Raw genomic sequence first — 20,673 nt, forward strand, 5'->3', positions numbered from 1 at the left:
GCCTCTGGAGGAGAAAGCCCTTCTCTCCCTCTCTCCACATTGCTGGCCCCTCTTTAGCGAGAATACACTTGCTAAGACTTGAGGAAAGTATAAAGTGACCAATTTGTCCCGAATCGTCAAGGACTTTCTGGTTTTAGCCTTGAAAGTCCCACATCTCAGGAATGCTTCAGTCCAGGCAAGCGGGGCTGGTGGGTTTGTCTCTGCCTCCTCCTCCCACCCCGTTAGCAGGAAGAAAGAGCACTGACTCCCCCACTCGAGGGCGGGGGGTGGGGGGAGGCGGCATCCAGCAGCCACGTGGCTCTGTTGGGCAAGGTTACTGAGCTCAAGTCACTGCTCATTCAGGGCAGGGCTCTAGCGCCTGGTTGGGTCTGTGCCCACAGAGAACCTCATGACCTCACCATTCTCCGGCTCCCTTAGCGGCACCTAAAGCAAAGAGCAAGCGGTGGTTAATAAGTTCATCCTGCCATGCTGGAGGGCAGAGCTGCGGGATGATTTAGCGGAAAGCCATGACCTTAAGCAAGTTATGGAGGCCTTGCTGTTATTGATAAAACTGATTCTCTCGCCCCATTTGGCTGGTTGTGTCTACTGTCAGCTGATTACAGCCTGGAGGAAAGGGGAATGAGGAATGTGTGGTCCCAGTCTCCAACACAACAGTGCCTGGGTGGGCAGACCCCTGGAAAGTAATGAGAAGACCAAGTTTTTTGGTGTGGTTGCTAGGATGGGCTTTAGAATAACTTGGCTCATTGTGTTATTACCTCAGCTGGTATTTCTGAGCATGAGCTGGATGCCTTGTACAAAAATGGGAAATATGAGAAAGGTATTTCTTTGCAGGGGAAGCTGATTGGAAAATCAGTGAATTGGGGTTAATGACTTGTGATTTTGACAACCCGCCGGTGAGTTGTGTAAGGGCAGGTGTGACTGGAGTTGGTCGCTCTGGCTCAGTGAAGGCTGAATCAAGGTCGAACAAAGATGAAGTCCCTAACTAGACCCAGCCTTGGCAACTGTGAAGCAGGCATGTCAGTCTTCACTCTCTTCGCCTCCCAGCCCTTCTTTGGCTCCTCGGCTCCCCACCCTCCCCTGATCCGACTCCTTAGAAGCCAACACCATCTTTTCAGGAGCGCTTTCACGTCTGAACAACTTTTATTAAAACCGACACACCCTTGGCAGTCTCTTACAGAACTAAACATACTCTTACCATATGATCCAACAATCGTGTTCCCCTAAAGTTGAAAACTTACATCTACACAAAAGTCTACATACAGAAGTTTACAGCAGCTTTATTTGTAATTGCTAAAACTTGGAAGCAACCAAGCTGTCCCTCAGTATGTTAGTGGATAAATAAACAGGTACATTCAGATGATGGAATATTATTCAGTGCTAAAAATAAATGAGTGGTAGTGGGGAGGGGATAACTCAAGTTATGGTAGAGCACATGCTTAGCATGCATGAGGTCCTGGGTTCAATCCCCAGTACCTCTGTTAAAAAATAAATAAACCTAATTACCTTCCTCCACCTCAAAAAAAAAAAAAAAAAAAAAAAAAAAAGAAATGAGCTATCAAGCCATGCAAAGATATATAAGAAACTTAAATGCATGTTACTAAATGAAGGAAGTCAATCTAAAAAGGCTATGTACTACATGATTCCTGCTATATGACATTCTAGAACAGCAAAACTCTGGAGACAGTTAAAAAAAAAAAAAGCAGTGGTTCCCAGGGATTAGGAGGGAGTAAGGGATGATGAGGTGAAGCACAGAGGATGTTTAGGGTAGTGAAACTATTCTGTATGGTACTATAATGATGGATACATGTCATTATATATTTATCTAAACCCACAGAATGTTCAACGCCAAGAGTGAACCCTAATGTAAACTATGGACTTTGCGTGATAATGATGTCAGGGCAGGCTCATTGGTGGTGACAGATGTGGGAGGTGTCGATGGTGGGGGAGGCTGTGCAGGTGTGGAGTCGGGCTGTGTGTGGAAACTCTCTGTACTTTCAGCTCAATTTTACTGAGAGCCTAAAACTTCTCTAAAAAATATACAGTCTATAAAAAGCAAAATTGACCCATCCTGTGGGCCTGTCCCTCAGGGATGGATTGAACCTGCCACGTGAGTAGGTTCAGTGTCTTGACAGCTCCTTCTGCCTGAGCATGAGCTGGGTCCCCAAGGTTCCCACCCTCCTTGGCCTCGACACTGACCCTCTCTGAGTAGGTGTTTCTCCAGATTCTGACCCCCACCCCACACTGTGGCCCTTCTCCCTCCTTCTGGTCCCGCCGTATTCCTTTCCCCTGCCTCCTCCCCTGTCTAGGATTCCTTCAAAACAGATGCTCTCTCACCTACATCCTCCTCTTCCCCATGGGACTGACCATACTGTCCCTCCCACAGGGCTTTGGTGTGAACACGGAGACAGTGGGTGTGGGGCTGCTTTCTGCTTTGTAGGACGGCAAAGAAAAGGTCAGCTGTTATTTGCTTTTACATGTTGGCTCCACATCTGTCCTCCCTCTGGGACCCAGCTCTCAACCCACAACGTCCCCCGTGGGAGGAAAGAGCGGGCAAACCTGCTGCTCTGTCCCTCAGCAGCTTCCTTCTCCGGACCTGGGGATGGTTGCCTTGGGAGCAAAGCAGATGACTTGCTGTCTGCGCTGAGGACAGGCAGGCTGAGAAGCCTGCTGGAGACGGGCTCTGCTGGATTCTCTGGGGCCGGGGGCTCTTGGCTTTGGTGGTCTAGGATGCTTGCTGCTTAGGCAGAAACCAAGAGGTGTGGGGTGGGAAAAAAAGGCTCATAAAAATGCGGGCACAGACTAAAACCAAAGTCAGGAGGACCATCCAACCAGACCCTGAGACCCTGCGCCACATCCAGGACCTGATTCTTCGCTCTGAAGGCCCAAGGATGCTGCTGTGAGCGCCGGTGTAACGAGACCTTGGAGGCCGTCTCACGCTGATTCAAGTGCACCAGACTGAAGCCAACACCAGAATTCTGATTTATTCGTTTGCAATGAAAAATAGATCTGTTGCCTGGAATAGAATGCTCACTTAGCACAAAGGTAAGTCAGTCACCTGGGAGGTCAGAGCTCCAACAGATGACTGTGAAGAGTAGAAAGCAGAGAAGGACAACTTTGGCTAATCTGGGGATGAGGTCACTTCACTAATTTACAAAATAAATACTTTTCGAGGGCCCATTCTATGCCTGTTATGGGCAGAATTGTCACTTCCCAAAATTCATGTTGAAGTCCTAACCCCCAGTAGCCCAGAGTGTGATGGAACTTGGAGACGGGGACTTTACAGAGGTTATTGAATTAAGATGGGGTCGTTAGAGTGGGCCTTAATCCGTGTGACCGGTGTCCTTACGAGAAGAGGAAATTTGGACACAGACACACACAGAGGGAAGAGCATGTGGGGACACAGGGAGAAGACAGTCATCCCCGAGTCAAGGAGGGAGGACTCAGAGGGAATCAGTTCCACCGACACCTTGATCTTGAACTCGGCCTCCAGAACAGTGGAAAAATAAATTTCTGTTGTTTCAGCCCCCGGTCTCTGGGACTGTGCTGTGGAGACTGAGTAGACTGCATCCAGTGCTGGACCCAGGCAGAGAGCTGGGGTGGGTGGTGGTGACAGTTTTCTTCACGGAGCTGCTGTTCTCGTGAAGGAAAAGGAGCCCAAAGCAAGAAGACCAGAGCATCTCTCTGAGGGGGTGTTGCATAAGCTGAGACCAGAAAAGGGAGAACGAGCCAGTCATGGGGAGTGCCAGGGGACAAATATTTCAGCGGGTGGAAAGTTGCGAGGGCAGAGGCTGTGGGGCTGCAGGGCTCTGGGGAGGGTCCAGGGAGAGGAAGAAGGAAGGAGGCAGGTGAGGCTGGAGCAGCTGAGTGGGGAGGTGAGAGGCCTGGGGGTGGAGGTCATGGAGGCTGCAGGGCCAGCACATGAGCCGAGAGCCAGGAGGGGTCACTGAAAGTTTCAAAGCAGGGCAGTGACTTGATTTGATCTTCACATTTAAAAGGTTGCCCTGGCTTCCCTGGGGGAAGCCAGGGAAGGTTAGGCCAATGATGATGGTGGCAGAAGAATTGAAAAAGAGTAGGAGGACGTGAGTATATCTTGGCGGTCTATCCAAATTGTCAGGAGTTGCTGATTGATAGCGTTTGGAGGGTTTGGGAAGGAGCAGAATCCATGAACGCTCTCAGGATTTTTGCAGATGGCAGTGTTATTTATCTAGATGAGGAATTTGGGAGATGGGTGGATTTGGGGATGAAGGACTGGGAAGTCAAAGCTTCTGTATGATCTCTGTCAAGCATAGAGAAAACTTTGCCGGTGGGACCAGAATACATGAAGTTAGTGAGCAAGTCTTCTCCCCAAAGAGCTCTCTGGGTACTCTGACCAGGTTTTAGATCCAGCCAACTCAGGCTAGCTGAACACAAAATAAGTTGGCTAAAGTCACTGGGAAGCTCAGGGGGAGATGCGTGCTTTCAGGCATGGCTGGATCTAGTTCTCTCCTCTCTGTGTCTCTCTCAGCTCTGAGATGTTTTCCTCTGGGCTGAGTGTATCCTCAGGCAGGATCTTACGGTAGTTTTCCTCCGATCAGTGATAGTGATGGGAATGACTCTTATTCACTTGGCTTGGGTCACATGAAACACTATGAATGAATCACTGTGCCCTTTGGTTTGAATATTTATTGACTAAGTTTGCTATGCCTGTCTGAGGAGGTGCATAAGGTTACCTCTACCTAAAACCTCATGGACTGAAGGTGGGAAAGAGATGATCCCCCCAAAGAAAGCCATTCAGAGCAGATAAAAACAAAAGCGGGTGGTTATGACCATGTAACCACCAGGCCTTGGATAAAGATTTTTATTTTGTTTCAGGAAAGATGTCCCAGCCATTTCTGAGCTATAGCTGAGCCTGACCGATTTCTCAGGCTCAACAGTTTCCTCCAGGGGGTTATCTCATGGTTTAATTCTTGAAGGTCAATTTTATGTCCCTTATTCCTATTTTCTAGAAGAAGAGTTCATTGTAGCCTCAAGGAAGTGAGGTAGTCAGTGAACAGTCCGGCTCAGTGCAAGGCACATGGTAGTCCCTCCACGGAGGGCAATGATTGTTATAATCATTTATTCCGCAAGTGGCTCCTGACCTTCTGTCACGTGCATGATGCTGCCCTGGGGACTTGGGACTTGCGTTCTTAGCTTGAGCCTTGGCTGTGGGTCAGTCATATGCAGGCATGTCTGGCAAATTGTGGCTCCCACCTGCACAAGGTTGATCCTCAGAGGACCAAGGAGCCTCCTGAGAGAGTATAAGACCTAGGCGAGGAGGGGAAGGTACTGAGACTGTGACCAGTGTCAAAACACCAGTCCTCAGAGGGGAGGCTGGATATGAGGGAAGCCCAGACCTCCCCATGGGTCTGACTCTGTGCCCAACTCCAGCTGATGCCTGAATCCTCCAGAGAGAGTGGGAACAGGAGAGAGCTGCTCAGCTGAGATCCCAGCAGGGCTTTGGGACCACACAGCCCTCCTGGAATTGACAGTGAGCGGGGTTGGGGGGGGCACTGTCCCCTCTGAGCCTGGCCACAGCCCAGCTCTGGCACAGAGGGGCACTCAGCTATTGTAGGCAGCTCTGGGAAGTGTAGTGGTTCCAGCTGAAACCACAGGCTTTGTGAAAATCCATTCGCTGAAAGCTAACTTACTAAATGTCAATTTACCAACTGAGCAAGGCACTGAATGATTGAGTTTTTATAGGGGTTTAGCTTCACCCCTGCTCCAGCCTCTGCTTGTGTGTCATCGAGGCTGATGGAGGGAAGGGGGTTAAACGTGAGCTACCATCGTCTAAATTTTTTGTGAACTTTTGCCTCTGCTCCCAAACCTGGCCAGTCCCTGCCTCTTGCTCTGCCTTTCCTCTACCATTTTCACTCTAATGGGCACGTTTTTCCTTAAAAGCAATTGAATATCATCTGTAATTTTGAGGGCACGTGCCTTGCCACTGTGGGTCATTTAGGATTGCTATTGACTGCAAGCCACAGACTAATAGGTTAGGGGTTGTTTTCCGCTCTGTAACAGGAAGTCTGAAGGGCACTATTGCTGAGCTAAAAGCTCCTTCACGCTTCTTGATGCACTATCATTGGTGTTGGCTTCAGTCCTCATGTGGAGAGACGGCTGCTGCCCCTCCAAGCATCACATCTACATTCCAAAAAGGGATCAGGGGATTGGATAAAAGAGCTGTGCTCCCCATCCCTTTTGTCAGGTAAACCAGAGCAGTTCAAAAGCCTCAGCTAACAGATTTTTTTTTTTAATTGAAGTATAGTGAGTTTACATGTGTCAATTTCTGGTGTACAGCATAATGTTTTAGTCATACATATACATACATATACTCATTTTCATTATAGGCTACTACAAGATTGAATATAGTTTCTTGTGCTAAACAGATGAAATTTGTTTTTTAATCTATTTTATATATAGTAGTATTTGCAAATCTCAAACTCCCAATTTATTCCTTCCCACCCCTTTCTCCCCCCTCCCCTGGTAACCATAAGTTTGTTTACTATGTCTGCGAGTCTGTTTCTGCTTGGTAGATAAGTTCATTAGTGTCTTCTTTTTTCTTTTTTCTTAGATTCTGCATATAAGTGATATCATATGGTGTTTTTCTTTCTCCTTTCTGGCTTACTTCTCTTAGAATTACCATCTCCAGATCCATCCTTGTTGCTGCAAATGGCATTATTTTATTTTTTTATGGCTGAGTAGTATTCCATTGTGTAAATATACCACAACTTCTTTACCCAGTCATCTGTCACTGGATATTTAAGTTGTTTCCATGTCTTGGCTATTGTATGTAGTTCTGCTATGAACATTGGGGTGCATGTATCTTTTCGAGTTTGAGTTCCCTCTGGATATATGCCCAGGAGTGGGATTGCTGGATCAGACAGTAAGTCTATTTTTAGTTTTTTGAGGAATCTCCATACTGTTTCCCATAATGGCTGCACCAAATTGCATTCTCACCAACAGTGTAGAAGGGTTCCCTTTTCTTTACACCCTCTCCAACATTTATTGTTTCTTGACTTTTTAATGATGGCTATTCTGACTGGTGTGAGGTGATACCTCATTGTAGTTTTGATTTGCATTTCTCTGATAATTAGCGATATTGATTTTTCATGTGCCTATTGGCCATTTGTGTGGCTTTACTGGAGAATTGCTTGTTTAGGTCTTTGCTCATTTTTGGATTGGGTTGTTTGGTTTTTTTGTTATTAAGTTGTATGAGCTATTTATGTATTCTGGAAATTAAATGTCTGTTAGTTGCATCACTTGCAAATATTTTCTCCCATTCTATAGGTTGTCATTTTGTTTCAGCAGACTTCTTAATATCTGTCACTGGACAACACTTGTCCCATGGCCACCCTAGGCTCTGCCTCTCTCCAATTATCTGTTCCTGCCCCTGTAGCTGGAGGTGAAATGATGGTGGCTGAACTGTCCTAGGCCTGGTTTAAAGTTTTATTTAAAAGCTTCTGGGGCTGAATGAGGGAATAAGACTTTTTAGGAGGCTGAGTTCCTATAGATCAAATTGGGTCAAGAGAGTCCCAGTTTGGGGTTTATTATTACTGTAATCACATTTCTACCCATCAGTTGATAGGACTTGAGGAAACTCAGTATGCAGAGGTGAATAAGGCATGGTGACAAGTACATATTGATTCTGGAGACAGATAAATTGTGTCCGGATCATAGGAGGGGTACAAACAAAGTGCCCTGGGGCTTGGCAGAAGGAAAGGTGGAGAGGACCAAAATGAGCAGAACATCATGTACTCCTGACGCTGCTTATTTTAAAAATTGACATCAGTGCAAACTGGCTTCCACTTAGTGGCCATGATTGCTGCCTCTACATGCCTGGATCTTAACTGCTAAGACTCCCGCTGAGCTGCCTGAATGCCAGCAGAAGTAAAGGGCCACTTGGGTATTTCTTAAAAGCTCCAGGTGGACTTTTAGGAGCTGGTTCTGGTGAAGGAGCTCAGGAAAGCCACAAAGATGATTCACTACAATCTGAATTATGTTGTTTTATTAGAAGTCACTCAGCTTAACAGTTAGCAAGCAGTTTCATTCAATCATCATAAACATCACCAAGCCTGGTACAGTATGAGATCATTCTTTAGGGAGAACAGCCTGTATCCAGAATACTATAATGTACTAGCTATTGTATTGCAAATAAGGAGAGAAGATGGTTTAAAACCAAACAGAACTTCCTTGTAATTAGCTACCAAGCCCTAATTTTTTGATCTGTAAATTGCAAATAATCATACCCACATGCAGAAAGCATTACTCTTATTCACCCACATCTGATTCTCCTCTACGTCTGAGCACAGGGAGGGGATTATAGTTCCCTTCTCCTCTGAAGTTGGCATGTCCACGTGACTTACTTTGACCAATAAAGTGTGAGTGGAAATGTCCTGTGTTACTTGCAAGTGGAAGGCAGGGTTGGAGTCTCACGGCTCTATTTTCCTAACTCCCCAAGTGAAGGAGTTATGGTTGACATGGAGGATCCACAAAACCAACGCAGCCTAGGATCCTGGGGCAACATGTGGAGAGTTGCTCAGACCCAACACCAAACCTGTATTCTTAGGATCAACCTCAGAGATCAGGGGGTTGTTTGCTACTATAATATATCTTAGCCTATCCCAGTCACAGACTCTTCATAGGGCATCATTTGAATTAAAGCAGATTATCTATGAAGATAGTTAGCATTCTGGCTACAATAAAGAGCATTATGTGTTAATGAAGCACAGAAAACCATTTAAAAGGGGAAGTTTTCAATAAATGGTGCTAGGAAACCTGGATATCCACATGCCAAAGAATGAAATTAGAGCTTCACCCTACACCATATACAAAAATTAACTCAAAACGTATCAGAGTCCTAAATGTAAGAACAAAACTACAAAACTCTGAGAAGAAAATGTAGAAGAAAAGCTTGTACACTTAAAATGGTTAAAAAGGTATTTTTTTGGTTATAAATATTTTACTAAAATTAAAAATAAATAATTTTTTTGGGAAAAAAGGGTAAGGTGTAAGAGATGCTCAGGAAGGAAAGAGAACCTTCAGCTGGAGAGTCTAACTGCTTGATGTGGTCCTCAAGTGCAGAGTGCCTCAAATGTGAAAGTCCCCATGAGTTTTAGCTCCAACTTGAAGGACGGTAAGTTGTCTTCACAAAGGGACTAGACACCAGGGCATTTGTTGATGTGAGGTGTGAAATGACTCAGATAAGGGACTGGTAGAAACTGGCTCCACTTTGGTAAGGTCAAGGAAACTTCTGTGTATTAGTTAGGATTTGGTTCAGCTGCATGTAACAACGGAAACAGCCACTACCCCCAAATAACTGTAGCTTTGGAAAGAGAGAGGTTCATTTTGTTTTCATGAAGAAAAGTCCAGAGACAGTCCATCTAGAAATGGTTTGCCTCCACAATCAGGAAGGGTTCATGCCCCTTCTATCTGTCTGCCCCACCATTCTTTGTGGTGGCTTCCATAGCCAGGAGCACCTCATGATCCAAGGTAACTGATGGGCCCCAGCCATCACACCCACAGTCCAGGTGGGATAAAGGTGGAAGAGGAAAAGGCACGGAAGTTCTGTCAGCTGAGTGAATCCCCTTTAGTGAGACTTCCTGTAAGCCCTACCCACTGAGCTACGCTCACAATAAAACCAACCAATAGCAAGAGACCGAAAGACACGCTCTTTGACCTCAGCACATTGCGGCCGCCCCCAGTACCCCCGGGCTTCCGTTACCCAGCAGGAAGGAGAAAACGGATATTTGGTAAGTAGCTAGCAGTTTCTGGGATGACTGAGTGCCTTCTACCCTGCCTGTTACTTTGCATACTTTCCAAATCTAAGTTCTATGCCTGACTTATAAAGAGTTCAGTTAAATGTCTGCACTCAAGAAGTTGTTTTCTGCGTTGAGTAGGGAGGGATTTTTACTGTAAGGAGCAGCCAAATAAGAAAAGTATATTGAAAAGATCTGAGGGGAGCATGGATGAGAGACGCCGACTGCATCCTCTAACCAAATGTAGTGGTCCAAGTAAAACGAGAGGCTCAAACATGCATCCATGTCGTTGTGTGAAACATGTGTGAAAGGTTTCAGGGGTTCTGGATGAACCTCTAGGACATGGAAAGACCTTAAAAAAAATCACTGAGGAATTTTCTGACTGGAGGCCACCCTGCCCACTTCAATCACTCATTAGGCAGCTTCTTATAAAGGAGGGCAGGTGTGGTGCAGGAGACAGGGGTCTGGGCTTGGATCCTAGATCTGTTACAAGTGAGCTGGGCTATCTTGGAAGTCCCTGAGGCTGTTTCCTTATGTACAATATAGGGCTGTTGGGAGAATCAGTGAGAAGATGTATGTATTCATAATCTATAACAGCATTCAGCATATATTAGTTATTTGTTACTTAAATAATAAGTGATCATTAATTTGGATACTATGGTATAGAAGATAGTATATTAGACACTTTATAATCCTCCACCTCTACCCCTAGTGGAGGACCCACCATCACAAATACCCAAACACAGACAATCCTATAAGATGGGTATTATCTTCATTTTACACATCAGAAAGATAAGATTCAGAGCTGTTGAGTAACTTGCTCAAGGTCACACAGCTAGTGTCTGTGCCCCAGTTTCAGCGTTATTGTCTCAGTCTCCAAAGCCCATTGTCCTTTCCACTAGCACAATTCAGTGAAAAGTAGAGTCCTTTTTTCTCAAATTGCCCTTTATAAACTAGAGCGAGCAGAGACACAGGTTTTTCTCATGATTTGGAAGGAACTTCTGCTGTGTTAAAAGAAAGCTGCACTTAAGAGGCTTATTTGGAAACTCCTGAGGCAGAGATGTGAGAGGAAATGGCAGGGTCCTTGCATAACCAGCTCCAAACATGCCTCATTTGCTGTGCTTGAGGGGATTTCAATGAGTCAGGGAATGATGGAATGGATCCTTCATTTTTTTCCTGAGCCAGTTGTCACTTGAGAGGCTGAACAACAAAAGGAAACATCTTGTTCCAGAGAGAATAGTGTCTGTGGCACCTCCTTCTTTCATACACCATAATCATCCCACCAAATTTCAAAGCTCTACTGAAGTTGTTTTCAAATAGGGCTGAATGAAAGTACCAGGGTGAAACTCTGTGGTAGACAGAAAAATGCTGCTCTCTGCTAAAAAAAAAAAAAAAAAAAAAAAAAAAAGTCCATGTCCAATTCCCCGGAACCTGTGAATATATTACTTCACATGGCAATAGGATCTTTGCAGCTGTGATTAAGTTAAGGATTATCTGGGTGGGTCCAGTGTAATCACCTGGATCCTTAGAAGCCAGAACGTTTCTGGCTATAGTCAGAGGGAGAAGTGACTACAGAAGAAAGGCACAAAGGGACTTTGAAGATGGAGGAATGGGGCACAAGCTAAGGGATGCAGGTAGCCTCTAGAAGCTGGAAAAGGCATGAAACCAGATTCTCCCCCAGGGCCTCCAGGATGTCTCTGACATCTTGATTTTAGCTCAGTGAGGTCCGTGTTGGACTTCTGACCTACAGAACTATATGATGAAACTGAATTGTTTTAATCCACAGGGTTTGTTGTAATCTGTTATAGAATCAATGTAAAATATATACACTTGGGAGTATTACTGTTTGAAAGTTCCTTAGTCCATGTGCCAGAGCGGTTCTGAAACATAGGTCTGATCCTCTTTCCTCACTTCCAGATCGACTAGACTCCTGTCGACTCCACCTGTAGGAATGATCCTTGTGACCCTAGCTACTGTCCTTCGAGGACTGGCTTCATGCCAGGCGCATGCTAGACACTTTCACTTTTTTCCAATCTTTACAACTCGTGCCAAGTAGGGAATAATACCTTTTTATCAGATGAGAGAGCTGAGACTCTGAGAGATTAAGTGACCCGCCCAGATAGAAAAGATGCAGCCAGGATTCCCACTCCCTGTCCTCTGGTAGGCATCTGGAGTACCAGGGATGGAGGCTGGGGTGGCTGGGGAACCTCACCAACGTTCCGGAATCTGGCTCTTCCTCTACATGCCCGTGCTCCCCTGACACAGGTTCTCATCTCCCACCTGGGTTTTGGCTACTGCTTCCTAAGATGTCCCTCTGCCTCTGGATCTCATCTTTGCCCATCCATCTTGCACTAGAGGAAGAAGAACTTCTCTAGTACACAGACAGGTTCTTGTCACTTCTCTGCTTAAACCCTTCTGGGGATCCCCACTTCCTGCTGCATAAAGTCCAACCTTCTTAGTTTGACATTCAAAGCCATTCATAATCTGTGTTCAATTTGTCCCTCTCTACGCTACAGACCCATCGACACTAGCTTTGCACCAGAAAATGCCATGGACTTCTCATCACCATGTGTATGAACCTCCTTATAGAATAGACAAGGGAAGTATAGATCAGACATGTAAAGTTAGTTGCCTTAGGTCACACAGCTTGTATGAAGCAGAGTCAATACCAGACCCCCAATTCCCCATTAGACCACCCTGGAATCTTGAAGAGATCATCTCCGATCCCTCCACTTTCCTCCTCTGCCACCATTACTGAGTGAAAGCAACTATCCTCTCTTGTGGGGAGGACTACAGTACCTCCAATCTGTTCTCCGCATGGAATAAAAATCTAATCATTCCTCTCTACCTCTTAAAAATCCTTTGCTATCCACTGCCTTTAAAATAAAGACTGAACCTTTCAGGATGTGGCCATTACATGGCTTTCCAGCCCCATCTGAGAATCCTCTGCCTCTCACTTGATACCCACCGTCCTTCAGACCCCTCCATGTGCCTTGCTCCCTCCCACCTCAGGGCCTTTGCACCTGCTACCTTCTCTGCCTAGAGTGGTCTTCTTCTTCTCCAACTTTATTCCTTATCGTTCATCTTCCTTCTGTCATTACTTCCCCAGGAAGCCTTCCTGATCGCCAGACTGGGAATGGGTCCTCCTGGAGGTGCTCTTTCTGCTCCCAGTACTTTGCCCCTGTTCAGTCAACCAGTCTGTAATTATCTGTGCATGATGATTTGATTAATATCTTCTGTCTTTCAAACTCTATGCTCCATTTGAGCAGCGATTTACTTTATCTGATTGTGTACTTTTGAGTTCCTGGAGTCGATCTCAGCAGTTGGAGCAAGGAAGAAACTCAATAATTATCTGTTGAAAGAATAAACACTGACTAGCCCCAGCTGTGAAGTCAATCCCAATTTCCATTTATGTGTCTTTTGAGGGAAAAGACCTTTAGAAAGTTATCAAATGTTTCAACTACTAGACACAGAATTGGATATTGTATCCTGTAGGTTGTTTGGTGGTGGTGTTGATATTAACTATGTTTTGCTTGGTTAGTTTGAGGGAAAGGATTCAAATGTTATTAAAATAAATAAGCAAAACCAGTCTGAACAATATTTAAGCAGTAAGAACAACTTTAATCTGTCAAAGGAATAGATTTTTATTTTTTATTGAAGTATAGTCAGTTTACAATATATCAATTTCCAGTGTACAGCATGTTTCAGTCATACATATACATACATTATTCCTTTTCATATTCTTTTTCATTATAGGTTAGTACAAGATATTGAATATAGTTCCCTGTGCTATACAGTAGAAATTTGTTTCAAGTGAATAGATTTAAATTAATCCCATTTAAGAACACAAATAGGGAATCATGACAACTACTTGGGAAACACGTTTTCTGCTCTAAGTTTTTTTTTTTTTTTTAATTCTTAAGCTGTAATATCTTTAAGGCCAGGGCTGCACAACTAGGTCTAGCACATTATTTTACTTTTTTTTTAAAGACAAGATGGGCCATAAGCAATAACCTATGTATAGAACACCAGACATAGCTGATTCCAAAATTATCCTTGCTTACCACTTCTTATGATGCCAGCTGATCTGAAAGTGTTTCAAATACTTCTGCTAAAGGCTCTTCAACATGCCAGGGTCTTTTGACATCAAGGAAAACTTGATGAGCTCTGTTTGACTTAGAGGGATTTTCCATTTTTAGCTTGGTTTTTATTGTGGATTTGAACAGTGTGTGTTGTTTTGTCAAGAGCCGACGTGTCATTTTATTGTCCTGAATCCAGCAGAAAATATAATACCTTACTTCCAAATCTGTCCTAAAATAATGCTTGCTGTTCTTTTCCTTTTCAACATCACCACAAATATATGTCATGCTTTTTCTTAAACCTCATCCATGAAACAAATTCCTTACTCAGTGCTCTTCTTGGATGAGCCATAATTTGAAGATAGAATGGTATCTTGAGGAGCTACTGAAATGCAGAATCCATTGTGACAAGGGCTGTTTGTCTTACTCTGTTGTATCCCCACTGCCCAGCACGTAAGAGACACTCAAATATTTTTAAATAAACACATTTATATTTGCTTATTAAACTTTTAACATTCAAAATAATACATATTTTACAAGTTTTAGAAGAGCTAGAAAAACAAGGGAAAGAAAAGATACTGTTACTTAAAGATAATCACTGTTAACATTTTGACATTTCCTCCAGACATTTTATTTATGTGTGTGTGTATCATATATATATATACATTCTTTTCTTTTTAAATCATGCTATATACAGTTTTCTTTATTTTACTTGCAATGTACTCAATGTATATATCCCATGCCATCAAGTAATTTTAACTACATCATTATTGGTGGCTGTGTTATTCTACGGTGAAAATGGACCACAGTTTATGTAACTAATCACACTGGGAAACATTGTCAATGTTGTCAGTGCTCTTTTCAGCACTTCAAGAAAACAGAGGATATGGTTACTAGGGTGTGAACATCTATGGCCAGAAGATTCCATGTATAAGCGATATCATATGGTATTTTTCTTTCTCTTTCTGGCTTACATCACTTAGAATGATGATCTCCAGGTCCATCCATGTTGCTGCCAATGGCATTATTTTATTTTTTATGGCTAAGTAGTATTCTACTGTATGTATGTATGTATATATATATATATACGTATACCACAACTTCTTTATCCAGTCATCTGTCGATGGACATTTAGGTTGTTTCCGTGTCTTGGCTATTGTAAGTAGTGTTACTGTGAACATTGGGGTGCATGTGTCTTTTTGAATTATATTTTTCTCCAGATATATGCCCAGGAGTGGGGGTGCTGTTTCATATGGTAAATTTATTTTTGTTTTTTTAAGGAACCTCCATACTGTCCTCCATAGTAACTGCACCAATTTACATTCACATTAATAGTGTAGGTGGGTTCCTTTTGCTCCACATCCTCTCTCTCATTTATCATTTGTGGACTTTTGAATGATGGCCATTCTGACTGCTGTAGGTGATACCTCATTGTAGTTTTGATTTGCATTTCTCTAGCAATTAGTGATGTTGAGCATCTTTTCATGTGCTTGTTGGTTATCTGGATGTCTTCTTTGGAGAGATGTCTGTTTAGGTCTTCTGCCCATTTTTTAATTGCGTTGCTTGTTTCTTTGATATTAAGTTATATGAGTTGTTTGTATATTTTGGAAATCCGTCCCTTGTCAATTGCATTATTTGCAATTATTTTATCCCACTCCATATGTTGTCTTTTTGTTTTGCTGATGGTATCCTTAGCTGTGCAAAAGCTTTTAAGTTTATTAGGTCCCATTTGTTTACTTTTGCTTTTATTTTCATTACTCTAGGAGCTGGTTTGAAAAAAAAAAGATTGCTGTGATTCATGTCAAAGAGTATTCTGCCTATGTTTTTCTCTAGTTTTATAGTATTTGGCCTTACATTTAGGTCTTTAATCCATTTTGAGTTTATTTTTGTATATAGTGTTAGAGAATGTTCTAACTTCATTCTTTTACAGGTAGCTGCCCAGTTTTCCCAGCACCACTTATTGAAGAGACTGTCTTTTCTCCATTGTATATTCTTGCCTCCTTCGTCATAGATTAATTGACCATAAGTGTGTGGGCCTATTTCTGGACTTTCTATCCTGTTCCATTGATCTATGTGTCTGGTTTTTGTGCCAGTACCATACTGTAGCTTTGTAGTATAGTCTGAAGTCAGGGAGTGTGATTCCCCTAGCTCTGTTCTCCTTCTTCAAGACTATTTTGGCTATTTGGGGTTTTTTGTGTTTCCATACAAATTTTAAGGGTTTTTTTTGGTTTGTTTGTTCCAGCTCTGTGAAAAATGTCATTGGTAATTTGATATGGATTGCATTGAACCTGTTATTGCCTTGGGTAGTATGACCATTTTAACAATATTTATTCTTCCGATCCAAGAACACAGTGTATCTTTCCACCTGTTTATGTTGTCTTCAGTTTCTTTCATCAGTATCTTACAGTTTTCAAAGTACAGGTTCTTTGCCTCCTTGGGTAGGTTTATTCGTAGGTATTTTATTCTTTTTGGTGAGATGGTAAATGGTATTATTTAACTAATTTCTTTTTTCTGCTATTTCATTGTTAGTGTATAGATATGCAACTGATTTCTGTATATTAATTTTGTATCCTGCAACTTTACCAAACTCATTGATGAGCTCTAGTAGTTTTCTGATTGCTTCTTTAGGGTTTTCTATGTATAATATCATGTCATCTGTGAACAGTGACAGTTTTACTTCTTTTCTGATTTGGATTCCCTTTATTTCTTCTCTGATTGCTATGCCTAGGACTTCCAAAACTATGCTGAATTAAAGTGGTGAGAGTGGGCATCCTTGCCTTGTTCCTGATCTTACAGGAAATGCTTTCAGGTTTTCCCATTGAGTGTGATGTATTCTGTGGGCTTTTCATACACGACCTTTATTTTGTTGAGGTATGTTCACTCTATGCCTACTTTCTGGAGAGTTTTTATCATAAAAGGCTGTTGAATATTATCAAAAGCTTTTTCTGCATCTATTGAGATAATCATATGGTTTTTATTATTCAGTTTGTTAACATGTATCACGTTGTTTTGATTTGCAGATATTGAAAAATCCTTGTATCCCTGGGATAAATCCCACTTGATCATGGTGTACGATCCTTTTAATGCATTGTTGGAGTTGATTTGCTAGTATTTTGTTGAGGATTTTTGCATCTATATTCATAAGTGATATTGGTCTGTAATTTTCCTTTTTTGTGCTATCTTTGTTTTTGGTATGAGGGTGATGGTGGCCTCATAAAATGGGTTAGGAAATGTTCCTGTCTCTGCAATTTTTTTGAATAATTTCAGAAGAATAGATGCTAACTCTTTTCTAAATGTTTAGTAGAATTCCCCTGTGAAGCCATCTGGTCCTGGATTTTAGATTGCTGGGAGTTTTTATTTTTCTTTTCTTTTTTTTTTTTTTTTAATTGAAGTACAGTCAGTTGCAATGTGTCAGTTTCTGGTGTACAGCACAATGCCCCAGTCTTGCATATACATGCATATATTCCTTATTGGGAGTTTTAAAATTACTGATTTAGTTTCAGTACTGGTAATTGGTCTATTCTTATTTTCTCTTTCTTCCTGATTCAGTCTTGGCAAGCTGTACCTTTCTAAGAAATTGTCCACTTCTCCTAGGTTGTCCTTTTGGCGTATAGTTGCTCATAGTAGCCTCTATGACCCCTTGTATTTCTGTGGTGTCGGTTGTAACTTCTTTTTTATTTCTGATTATATTAATTTGGGCCCTCTCCCTTTTTTTCTTGATGAGTCTGACCAAAAGTTTATCAATTTTGTTTATCTTTTCAAAGAACTAGCTTTTAGTTTCATTGATTTTTTTTTTTTTTTTTAGTCTCTATTTCATTTGTTTCTGCTCTAATCTTTATTTTTTTTCTTCTACCAGCTTTTGGGTTGGTTTGTTCTTTCTTTAGCTGCTTTAGGTGTAAGGTTAGGTTGCTTATTTGAGATTTTTCTTGTTTCCTGAGGTAGGCTTGTATCACTGTAAACTTCCCTCTTGGAACTGCTTTTACTGCGTCCCAGAGGTTTTGTGTTTTCATTTTCATTTGTCTCAAAGTATTTTTTAACTTTCTCTTTGATTTCTCAGTGATCCATTGGTTGTTTAGTGGCATATTGTTTAGCCTCCATGTATTTTCAGTTTTTGCAGTTTTTTTCTTGTAGTTGGTTTCTAACCTCATAGTGTTGTGGTCGGAAAAGATGCTTGGTGTGATTTCAATTTTTTAAAATTTACTGAGGCTTGCTCCGTGAGCCAGCATGTGTTTGATTCTGGACAATGTTTTGTGTGCACTAGAGAAGAATGTGTGTTCTGTTGCTTTTGGATGGAATGCTTTATAGGCCATGCCTAGGGCTGTGTCTAGAGGTGGCTCAGGAAGTCTGCTGATGGGTGGGGCTGCATTCCCACTCAGTATGTTGTTTGGCCTGAGGCTTCCCAGCATGTAAGCCTCCATGCTGTTGGGTGGGGCTAATAACCCAAGCAACTTGTCAGCCTCCAGGAAAGTTTGTGTACATGAACTCTCCCCAAATGTCTGCCACCAGCTTTTGTGTCCACAGGGTGAGCCACAGCCACCCCCCACCACCCTAGGAGACCTTCCAAAACCAGCAGGCAGGTCTGGCCTAGGTTCCTATGAAATCACTGCCTCTGCCCTTGGACCCAGTGTGTGCGAGATTCTGTGTGTGCTTCCCAAGAGAGTGAAGTCTCTATTTCCCCCAGTTCCATGGGGCTCCTGGAATTAAGGCTAGCTAGCCTTCAACACCAGATGTTCTCAGGTCTCCTCTCTCAATTTCAGAACCCTGAGTTGGGGAGCCTGACGTGGAACTTGGAACTCTCACTCCTGTGGGAGGGCCTCTGCACCTTAATTATTCTTCAGCTTGTGGGTTGCCAACCGGGGGGGGGGGGCATGGGGCCCAATTATATCATGAGCACGCCCCTTCTACTGTCCTGCTGTGGTTGCCTCTTTATATTTCCAGTTGAAGAAGATCTTTTTTTGCTAGGTTCGTCTTTTTCTCCAATGGTTGTTTAGCAGCCAGTTGTGGTTTTATTGTAGTCATGAGGAGAGGTGAACTCATGGTCCTACTACTCCGCCATTTCGACTGGAAATCCAGGAGACTGTTTCTAAGACTGCTTTTGAAATTAATTTATGCTTGAGAGTCATGACTGAACCTACCACATATGATGGTGAGACTAAGCCAAGGATGGTTATTCCTGTCACGGTCTGGGGAGCACCATATTTGGTGGAGACTATATATCTGGCTAAAGAGAATTATTACTAGTACCATGGGGCTCCCTATCCCATACACAAAATCATATTTCATATTCCTAAAATCCCCACTTGGAAATTGCCATAGAGCATAAATTCCAAGGGATTTCTCCAGAACTCACTACTGCTACTGAGCACATTCTACAAGCATTTATTTTAATGGAAAGCCAGCAACCTCTCATCTCTAGATGGAAATTTAAACAATCAAGTATTTTAGGTAATTTATATAAAATTTTCTCCAAGCCAGTTTCTCAGCCTGAATAAGTGAATGTGTTCCATAAAGTGTAAGGATCAAACAAGGTTTACATATATGGCACAGGTTAAATATCTAGTAACTTGCTAAAATATTTTCAGTCTATTTGCAGTAAAAATTTTATTTAAAGGAGAGTAATTCTAATAAAATCTCAGACCCAGAATTAAACTTCTCAGAATAAAACCAATTACATAAAGAAAACATTCATCTGGGTTAATTTGAGGTCACCATTGATTACTCTGGGATGAATGAACCATGATTTTATGCTGCCTGTGGGGAAAAAACATGACTTAAGGCTTTTAAATTGGAAAGATGGTGGCAGAGGTTGGAGTAGAAAGGGACTGCTCCTTTCCCATCTCTCTATGAGCCCACGACGATCCTGCGGCTGATGGCTCCAGGCAAGGTATAGATGAAGAGGACCAGGAAGATGATGAGGATGATCAGAATGAAACCGATGATGATGTACTTCTTGTAATTCCTCCAGATAAGGTGGTATAGGCACTTGAAGGGGCTCAAGAACCAGGAGAAGGAGGTGTCCGGGCGGCTGAGGAGGAAGCGAGAGAAGAACATGGGAGGGGCTGTGTTGTCAATACATAGGAATCTCAAGACCTCAAGAAGTACTTCCGACGCCCGCTTTCTGGGAGGCCACAAAGAGAGGCCTGGGAATGGGAGGTGCCTTGAAGCAGAAGCAGGCTAACACTGTGGGTGATGATGATTTCTCATCATTTTAAAGGTTGGTCTGGAGGAGGGCGAGAGTCTAGTTAGAACCCAGCCAGAGGTCTGAGGGCCCTCTGTCTGTCGAACCCTGTCTGGCTCAAGCCCCGTCGCTTCCATGAAGCCGGTGCTGATCACCCCAGTTTGTAATGATTCCCCTCTTAATTCCTATCTCACCGATCGCTTGACTTAACTCCTTTCTGAACCTACCATATTTGTCTTCCACACTCTGATAATTATTTTATGAGTCTGTGTGTTCTCCCTAAACTGAAAGCTTCTGGAAGGCAGAATTTATGTCTTATATTTCTTGGGTGTTTTTTTTTTTTGAGGTACACATTGCAGCAGCTTAATAAATTTTGAATTAATGAAGCACCCATTATGTTCCTAAAATTATGACAGATGAAAGGGAAGTACAGAGAAGGGCCACTCACTCATATGAGACACTTGGGATCCAGGGAGGCATAAGATTAACATAATTTGAAAGGGTTTGTGTACATATTTCATATCTATATATGTCTACTTTTCAACTGATATATAACCATGGATTAACTTGAATAGGGTGACCGTTTCTGCTAGTAATTCTACTTCTAGAAATTTATTTTATTTTAAAGTAATTTATAAAGAGGAAA

At 42.6% G+C, this 20,673-nt stretch overlaps 1 protein-coding gene across 1 annotated transcript in view; it reads right to left on the minus strand.

Moving 5' to 3' along the window:
* Positions 1 to 19,449: 19,449 nt before the first annotated feature.
* FER1L6 (fer-1 like family member 6) overlaps positions 19,450 to 20,673 on the minus strand; it is a 122,025-nt gene continuing 120,801 nt past the window's right edge. Inside the window, exon 42 of the mRNA XM_006179730.3 lies at positions 19,450 to 19,874. Coding sequence (XP_006179792.2) covers positions 19,691 to 19,874 — 184 coding nt within the window. The 3' untranslated portion in view covers positions 19,450 to 19,690. The remainder of the gene's footprint in view (positions 19,875 to 20,673) is intronic.

Source organism: Camelus ferus, chromosome 25 (genome assembly GCF_009834535.1).
Source record: "Camelus ferus isolate YT-003-E chromosome 25, BCGSAC_Cfer_1.0, whole genome shotgun sequence".
In the NCBI taxonomy this organism is placed as follows: Eukaryota; Metazoa; Chordata; class Mammalia; order Artiodactyla; family Camelidae; genus Camelus; species Camelus ferus.